Source organism: Carassius carassius, chromosome 44 (assembly GCF_963082965.1).
Source record: "Carassius carassius chromosome 44, fCarCar2.1, whole genome shotgun sequence".
NCBI lineage: Eukaryota > Metazoa > Chordata > Actinopteri > Cypriniformes > Cyprinidae > Carassius > Carassius carassius.
Window position 1 is genome coordinate 9,585,665 of NC_081798.1, and position 9,898 is coordinate 9,595,562.

General features: G+C 35.5%; 1 protein-coding gene across 1 annotated transcript; it reads right to left on the bottom strand.

Moving 5' to 3' along the window:
- Positions 1-998: 998 nt before the first annotated feature.
- On the bottom strand, positions 999-5,669 carry LOC132126640 (GATA-binding factor 1-B-like). The gene is made up of 6 exons (XM_059538018.1): positions 5,517-5,669; positions 3,707-3,914; positions 2,809-3,300; positions 2,580-2,725; positions 1,685-1,810; positions 999-1,599 (listed from the first exon to the last, which is right to left on the bottom strand). Exons 2-6 carry the CDS (start codon positions 3,912-3,914, stop codon positions 1,315-1,317), a joined length of 1,257 nt encoding a protein of 418 aa, XP_059394001.1. The 5' UTR covers positions 5,517-5,669; the 3' UTR covers positions 999-1,314.
- Between the last annotated feature and the right edge of the window lie 4,229 nt (positions 5,670-9,898).

Sequence of the window (9,898 nt, forward strand, 5' to 3'; positions counted from 1 at the left end):
ATCATTTGCAGTCATTATTTGGAAGCTCTTCTCTGGTGATGCTGTGGAGGAGGGTCTGTGTAGAGAGTGCTGTGAACATGATAAAGTATCACTTTCACAGCTCTCTAAACTGTACTGTCCCAACACCTTGCATTAGTAAAACGGCAGTTTGTAAGTATAAATGCTAAAAGGTAACAACTGAGTAAATTACTTTTTTTCTTCTTCTTTTTTTGTATGTGTACTGTAGGTAACAACACACAGATCAAAGGTCATTGTCAACTGATGTCCAGGAATGTATTCCTACTAAACAAGTGCATACCTACAGCAAATACTTCATTAACAGTCAAATCCAGTACATACTAACAGTATGTGTATGTGGACACAGGCCAGTTGTTTTTCAGCATATCTTGGTTCTAATGTTCTCTGTAAGAATTTCAGTGCAGGTGCAATTATTTTGCCAGCATCTGGGCCTCACAGCCCGCAGTTGTGTTATGTACAGAGATAAAACAGTTTTTCCATGTGAGCTAAATTTAGGACCTTATGGCACAAGTGGAACCTTGGTTAAATGCTTTGTCACCCTCCGCCAGCTTTATGGAAAGTGTTTTATTTGCATGTTCATGCTCCAAAAGCAGATCAATTGTTAAAGCCTCTGCGGAGTGGATGAATGGACAATGACACTATTATTGCATGGCTAGAATGACATGAAGTCCAAATAGCGAGCTCCAAACCACAAAGTCTAAAACAGTTTGCAATATTTAAATACCATCACCACATTGAAAATGGTTTCCTTTGATAGTAAAACTTAAGGTCAACATGTAACTTGTTGTTTGGCATCAGTGAGGAGTTACTTAGGCTTAACTGTAGGGCATATCCAACAAAAACACTTCTATGGTATTAATCAGCAGGCTATATAATGGTATTGAACGTGCAATATTTCATTAATATTTTTTTAAATTATTGCTTCAACTTTTAATAAATATTTTAATTAATAAACAAAATTTATTTTTCAACCTCAAAACCTCATTTGATTACAAAGCATTTATTGAACATTTCAAAAGAAGTCATTGTATTATTATAGCACATACAATCAACCATAAATTCATATTTACATTTGTCATTATAATATAGCTGACAGTTTCAGTTTTACTGTTCCACTATTCAAACTACATCACTGGTTCAAAATCACTGACAAGCTGGTAGACTGCGACTGTTACGGAGCAGCTTTAATGTATTTTCTCTTTACTTAAAAATGTGATGGAATGCATTTATGCAAAATGTGTTTACTATAGGTAAACGTAATGTACATGACTCATTATGGTCCAATAGATGTTTCCGTCACACTAATGTGGGCAGCATTCCAGAGTTTGGGTGATGGATGTAGGGCAAATTTGGAGAGGAGTGCATAGTGGAAGGGGGCAATAGGTGAGGGGTGTGACTGTAGGACAGGAGGGATCCTGGGTTCAGACAGTAGGGTCCTACATGCTCATCAGGAGGTGCGATGTGAGACATGTCGGGGTAAACCTCTGAAGCTGCACTCTTTTTGCCCTTCTTGTTTCTGTTTGACACCTTGCGATTCCGTGTCTGTATTCCATCCTTCTTCATAGTTAAAGGCCTGTTGACCTGCAAAAAGACATAGAAGCGATTTTAGCTTTGGAAGTTCCTTGTTTTTTCCTCTGATGAATGTAGTATGAATGAGTGCACTCACGTTGTGGAGTTTAAAATAGAGGCCACAGGCGTTGCACACAGGCTCGCCGCTAGCATTGCGTCTCCATAGTGTGGTAGTACTCGTGTGGCAGTTGGCGCACTGTGTTCCAGCGCGTTTGCTGACAATCTGACAGAAGCAAAGTTTATTGTCACTGAAATATAGTATAATCACCAGATAATCAATAGTGAATTACACAACTACACAATATCCACCCTTACTCAGATACATACAGTACACTCAAAGCAGTAAATATTAGCAAATCTTAGCTATGTGATTTTTACATGATTAAAAATATGTAAATTATATTATCACCCAGGGATATATATAAAAAGCTGAATATAGTATATGCTACTTTACTGCCTACATACAGTACACTTACACAAAGCAATACATAGTATGTAGAAAATTCTGGATATGTGATTTTTTTTTTTATATATATTGAGGCAGAAATGTTTTTTCAAACAGTTCTGTATATAAATTTGATGTACTATATGTTATATTTGTCTCCGGTAAAGATATTTATATTATATAGCAAATATCAACACCCTGATTTTTTTATTTTGTTGCCAAATTAAACCATATTATCGCCCAACTCTTTATATCAACCTGCATACATAAGTATACATATATAGGATATTCCCATAAAGCTATATATACTAAATGGCAATTCTCAGCTGCTTGATTGCATACATCATCACAAAATGTAAACTATAATGTTGTCAAGCTCTAATCTGCTAAATACAACTAAAAGACATGAAGATATTGTAAACCTTAACTTAATGATTTTATTTGAAAAAACTAATGTGTACTGTGAAAATTATATATAAATAGTTCTAACTCGACATGATATAATCACAAACTATCACCCTTTTTTTTCTTTTTTTAATATACGTACCAGCCTCTTTTTTGGTCTGATGAGGGGTCTGTTCTGGCCGTTCATTTTATGGTACAGTCCGCAAGCATTACAGAGGTAGTGGCCCGTCCCATCTCTACGCCACAGGGGAGTGGCAGTGGCACCACAATTTACGCATTCACGTGCCTCTGTCAATATCAACAGTAATTATTATGCTGAATCGTGCATGATTTTACATTTCTTCAATCAATTCCAGAGGACATTTACATACCCGGGGGTGAAAGTCTCATCTTGTTGCGAAGTTTGGGTGAGAATGATGAAGGGCTCATCCAGGGTCCCCCAGTAGAATAGAGCGCTGCTGAACTATAGTCCTGTGACGTGGTCATGTACGACCCGTATGGACCCAGCATGTGTGAAGAAGGACTGTACACCCCTCCAGAGGCTGAACTCAGATTGAGAAAGCTGCTTCCGCCTCCACTCATGGGACTCAGCCGCTCGGCTTTCAGGACTTCCTGGAGCCTGGGACTTTCCTTCCCATCACGACTTGGGGAAGGGAAGCCCTCTTTGGGGGAGGTGAAAGATGGGGTAGTGCTGTTTGAGTAGATGGACGTGGAGGTGTGAGGGTGGAGAGGCGTTTTTGTGAATGGGCTGCTTGCCCAGACAGTGGATGTGAGGTTGTAGGAAGAGTTTAGAGAGTGACCCGCAGAGTTATCCAGCCACTGGATGTTTCCCAGAATTGATGGAGAGGAGTACACCTGGCGAACTATTTCAATGGAATTAAAACATGAACACATTTAGACTCAAATATTGAAAAAAAAATCATTGATGGTCCTACAAATCTGAAATAAAATCAGAGTGAGTAAAGGATAACAGACTTTAAATTTTAAGGTGAACCCTTTACATTTTTATAAATAAATGTTCTTTATTGGCATCTATGTTTCCATAAAGAACCTTCAGTTTCCATAGAGCCTTTTCATGTTCTGTAGATTAAAATTGTTCTGCTTCGCTACTAAAACCCTTATTGGGAACCTATATTTTTTGGGAGTGTATGGTGGAGTGGAAACCAGCAAAACAGTGGTTCCATGTCTTTGGACAATTCCTGATCTTTTATGGTATTTACAATTTGCATTTAAATATATATAATTTAAATGCAGCAGTGAGAATCTCACCTGGACTGTGTCTGTAAGACGACGAGGCTCGGCTCTGTCCGCTAGTGGAATAATATGACTGCAGTAATTCAGTCTCAGAGCTGGAATAGAAAGGCTCATCATCTTCACCGGGTGGCAGTAAACCAGGCTCTGTGGTGTAGTTTGCCAATTGGTCTGGACTGATCAGGCTGGGGGACACCCAACGAGACTGCTCGGATGAGTTCTCCATCTTTCATTTGGAAAAAATAATGGTTAGACTTGCTTAATTGGAACTAATTGTCTAATTAATTGAGCTTTTTTTTAAATGATAATTGCATAATTAATGTTGACAGACAATATTATGAATGAATAAATTCAAAATTCTATACTAAAATTTTTCTCAATCCTTACAGCTGAGTAACTGCAATCAAGATGAATTGGAATGCTAACAGATAGCTTAACAGGTATTGTAGACCCCCCTTGGTCAGTATAATACTTTAATAAGGTATCTAGACAGTCACACTTCCCTTTAAAACGTCCTCATTTGACTGTGGCAAAAAGTGAGCACTATAAATACGTCTGAATTTCTCAAAGGCTTTCATAACAGTTAGCATTAGCTCACAACAACATTTACTCCCTTAGGGGAATTGACTATTAAAAGATTAACAGAAATACCATGGTATTGACTTTGAAAAACAGACTAACTGTCGAGCAAGTTCAATATTGATTATATGTCTGTCCTGCAAAAGTCTTTGTTAGTCTTAGTCATGTTAGTCTTTTAAATTAATTTTCAGTCTAGAAGCATCATATTTTTCTTATGGCATTTAAAAACATACAAATCTATAAAAAACTGTATAACTTTAAAGACTGTTAACCTCAGAAGCGACAACGTTGGAACATATTTTCTTGTTGTTTTCCTCAGTCAATCATGTTATCGCATGCTGAACAGAACAACTATCTATCTAGCTGAGTGATTATGAATAGTATCATATTCTCCTGATAACTGGCTTATCATGCATTATCAGTCTATAATAATCACACACATTTTTTTTCAACAAACAAAATTTACGAATTGTGAATCGAAGCGCAAACGGCCCATTCTACCAGTGAAGGCACGGACAGTTACATGTAGGTCTCTTGCTTTACAAGAAGTTTAGAAATATATTCATTTAATATTAAACCTATTTAAATATTATGTTTAAAATTGTATATTTAATAAGAGTAGTATGTATCATATTTCTTTGTATGAATACAAGTCAGTTATAAAACAGGCAGTAACACATTATATATATATATATATATATATAGAGAGAGAGAGAGAGAGAGAGAGAGAGAGAAAAAGATATAGGTATATAACCATACATTTTGAATAAAATGGGGGTAAACAAAATTGGAACATTTTCCCTTGACATTAATAAGTTACATCAGCTTCTTTCGTTTTCTTTTAATTAAATTATTGTTTAAGTCTAGTCTCTTAACTACAACGAACAGTAATTTGCTCATCTAACATTATTTTAAAACGTGCTGGTTTTAATGGCAAAAAAATATTAATAATAAATAATAATTAACTTAATATGTAAGTTAATAAAAATTAATTGCATACGGCACACTTATTTATTTATTGGCTTATATGTTAATTAACCGATTAAATTGGTTGTCTGGACACTAAGATCTAGACTATAACAACATTTCCTACATATTTCCTAGAACAGAGTATATCAGATATTTGGCAAACATTAAAGATATATAGCCTGCTCTCTTCTATGTCTAAACACAGAAAATAATTTTGTGCGAATAAAGCCAGGTAATGTGTTGTGAGACACTTTTACTGGCACTGTATGGAAGAACTCACCTGCAAGTGATGTAGTGAGAATGGTGTTTATCAGTAGATTCACACCGCTGCACAGATCTTGGAGGGCGGCTGGAGAAAGAGTGTGTACTGGTCCTCTGCTCGCTTTGCTTATCTCCTTCAGTCTTTGGGAACTAGTAACTTCATTTTAAATTGTAGGGCACCAATGGGTGGGGTTGGGGTACTTTTTGGACACTCCTACCATACGGCCAGTTTTGAATATCTGGCTGATCTCTGGCTGACACAGCAACTAACTATAGATCAGTTAAACTGGTGGTTTTTTATAAATATTATTGGCCTGTTCGATTGTGTATGATGGTCAAAAACATGATTTTGAACACAACATGATTTCTTATTCAGATATCACAATCAACTTTCAATAGGTTTTTGAGCTTTTTGGTTCACAAAAACATCTATAAGATTTTAACAAGACAGCTGTTATAAGATTTACACCAAAATGAATTATTTTTAAGTTAAGCTGTGTGATAACATTAGTAAAGTCCAGTAATAAATTTGACCAATATTTTAAATATTTTGGTAAAATAAAAAATCCTTATACTGTTCCACACTACAAACCAGAGGTTACATAAGATTACCTGGTGTATAGATACAGATAAAGAAGCAAATCTAACAGTTCATGGTCTGAGAAAATCCCACAAAGCATATGAGAAACTCTAGTTTACAGCAACCATAAACTTATTGTTCATATGATTCAAGCTTTTTTTTTTAAAAATTCACAGAACAAATTTTCTATAGCACTTCCACAATTAATATAGGAATTAAAACAGCACAAAGAAGTAGTAACAAAGACTATTCCAAATGGAAACGGTGACTATGAACAAAGCAAATGAAAATGCAAAAGCTCTTTTCCCTGGTGCAGCTCAGCAGAGAACAGTAATGCAAATCAACTCAAATGCTGCAATCATGGTCAGAGATACGGACGCAGCATGGCCTGCCTGAGCACAGGACTTAGACTGTCACTGTCATTTGACAGTCAAAACACTTTCAACTTCCCTCCACCATTGTGCATTTATAATTTTCAGGGAAACTGGGAAGAGACCCAGAGAAGCAAATCCTTCAACACGGGCCAGTTCATTGATTTACATAGGGCCCTATTTTACCTTCATCATGTAGGCCAATACATTGTTACATTAGGACAGTTCTTCCAAAATTTGATTTACTCACCCTAATGTCATTCCATACTGTATGACTGCCCGCGTGTACCGCCATACTGTATGACTTGTTTTTCTTCAGTGGAACATAAAGGGAGTTGTTTTCCATTCAATGAAAGTGGATGGTGATAGGGCTGACACGCTTCAAAAAGTGAATAAGAGCAACATAAAGCGCCACAGAAGTAGTCCTTGCATCACATTTTGTATGAGAAACAGACCCAAATTCTAATCATTACTTATCCAATTTTGTTTTAAAACATCCATTGTCAGCATTCACTTTCACTGTTAGAAAAACAATATAGCTTGGACATTCCGTTTAAAAAATATATGATTGTAAATTATTAGTTAACTCTCATTTTAAAAACAAACCACTAAATACAACTCAACTTTATTTCTGTCCTGAACATGTTGTAAAGTCACAGTATTTGTGGTGACAAGGCATTTTTTTATTGTTCTATAAAAAATTGAATTCACTGTTGTAAATGTCTGGATCTTCACACAAAAACTAGACTGCCAAACAGAAAGAACTCTATAAAGCAAGAGAGGCAGTGTTGAGGGATGTGGCTGGTGGCTGTGTGTGTGCTGGCTGCTGAACTGTGATAAGAGGTTATCAAGATTGGAGTCGGAGGCTGGGGAATCGTCCAGCCATGACACTACATGAACAAATGACACCCTACAATGGTAGTCAGGCAACTTTCTCTTTTTCACACTCACGCACACACGCACACACATTTACTTGGCTAAGATGGTCCATCTAAATGAGGACTTACTTTAGATGTCTATTATTTTTATATGAAGCTAATTAATATAGACTAAGTGAGCTCAAATCAGTGAATATATTTCTCATTTTAGCACACATCACACATCCATAAACTAAACTAAATAAATAAATAGTATTTTAAAAATGATGTATAGATAAGAAATAAATTATAAAGTGTTCAAAAGTTTGGGATAATGATTTAAACCCCATTTTGAATATGAAAGACTCAAAACCATTTCTGACTGTATGCATATCTACACACTACTTAAAGTTTCGGGTAAATTTTTTGAAAGAAGTCTCTTATTATTAAAAACTGTTTTGTATTTGAATATATTTAAAAATGTAATTTATTCCTTCAATGATCCTTCAAAAATCATTCTGATATACACGTGGTGAAACATTTCTTATCAACAATGTTGAAGACATTTCTGCTGCTTAATATTTTTGTGGAAACTTTGATTCTCTGAAAATCGAAAAGTATAAAAAATTTAAACTTTTATAACATTATGAATGTCTTTAGTGTCACTTGTGATACATTTAATGTGACCTTGCTAAATAAAAAACTGCCCCCATAATATAGGTTTAAAAATATTGCATAAATTGGTCTCTCAAATAAAATTACTCGGTTTAAAATATGTGCATGCAACACACTCTTGTGCCATGTGTTTGCAATCCAAGATGTTGTTTAGGGGCAATGTGACTGACAACAGTGACACTGCACTTCTGTTAGTACAATGATATCCATTCCTGAACCCAGGAAGTCCTCTGATCCAGGTGCAAAATACACAATGCCTGCGTGGATCCATAAAGTTGGTGAGTGACTCAAGATTGTGGGAAATGTTACTGGTCAGGGTGGTGTGGGGGCCGGGGCAGAAAACCCAAGAAGTTGGGGGTAGCTGTAGGTTTTTGGGGCAGCGCTCCAGTTCCAAGGAAAGAGTCTTCCATGAAAGCAGGCCCTTATCTCTGCCTCACACAGCCAGCTGAGCGACTCTGTGTCATGAGGTACAGCTCAAACGACCGCCTCTCTCTCCCTCTTCCTCTTGCCTCAACTTCTTATTTTTATTTATATCCAAAGTTATAATTAATTTGTTTCAGGTCACATATGTAAGTTTTATTGCCAACAAGTAGCTTTATTCCCAAGTAATGACATATCTCATCCTCAAGACTCTAAAATCATTTCTAGCCAAAAGTCTTATCCCAAAGATAAGTCTGAGTGAGAGAACACAGAATGCTTCTTGTCTATGAGTTGCAGACTATAAGAGGAAATTTTTGAAAGTCTCTTACCAAGGCTTCGTTTATTTGATCAAAATACTGTGAAAACAGTATATTTTTTAATAGTATTACAATTTTAATATTGTGTTCTGTTTCAATATATTTAAAAATGTAATTTATTATTGGCAAAACTGAATTTTCAGCATCATTACTCTAGTCTTTAGTATCACATGATCCTTCAGAAATTATTCTAATATGCTGATTTAATGCTCAAGAAACATTTCTTGTTATTATTATTGTGGTACAGAAACAGTTTCTGTGGAACCTGTGATACAGTTTCTTCAGGATTCTTTGATATTTGATAAATAGAATGTTCAAAATAACATCTTTATTTAAAATATAAATCTTTTGTAATATTAAATATGTCTTTACTATCGCTTTTCTTAATAAACAAAAACAAACAAAAAAATTAAATAATAACATGGTGACCCTAGACTTTTTTAAACCACAGTTGTTTTAGTTTGATCTTTGACAACTGTCTTCATATTTGAGTGACTGTGTGTAATTTAAGTTGTACAAGAAAAGGTGAAAGTATCTTAATGTTATGATAGATTTATATATATGTATTTGTGTGTGTGTCACTTGAATACACTTAAAAATAAAGGTGCTTTAAAAGGTTCTTCAAGTGATGCCATAGAAGAACCATTCAGTAAAAAAGTTCTTTAAAGAACCATCTCTTTCTTACCTTTTTATAATCTGAAGAACCTTCTTTTGCCACAGACAACCTTTTGTGAAACAGTAAGGTTCTTCAGATGTTACTGGTAAAGGTTCTTAATGAAACCGTTAAGAAATGTTTTTTCTTCTATGGCATCGCGAGATTCGCAAAGCAATCTCTTTATTTTTAACAGTCTATAACTCATAAAGAGAGTGATGTAAGTCAGGTGAAATTCTAAACTTTCAAAGAAGATGTGTGTACTGACTGCAAAGCCACAGCTCCCGAAAGTAATAGTGTGACTCAAAGGTACCAGTTAAGTTTGTATGTGTTTTATGTTTTTGCGAGTTGAGTTAGTCAAAACCACGTTTCAGATGAGAAGAACTGGTCTCAGTATTCACTGTTACAACTTACAGTTTTGACCTCCACACCCTTAACTGACACAGAACAAGACACCTCCCATATGAGGACCTCAGAGCAGGTTCTGCCCAAGTATTTGCCTCTATATTTTGTACTTTGAAAACCAAAT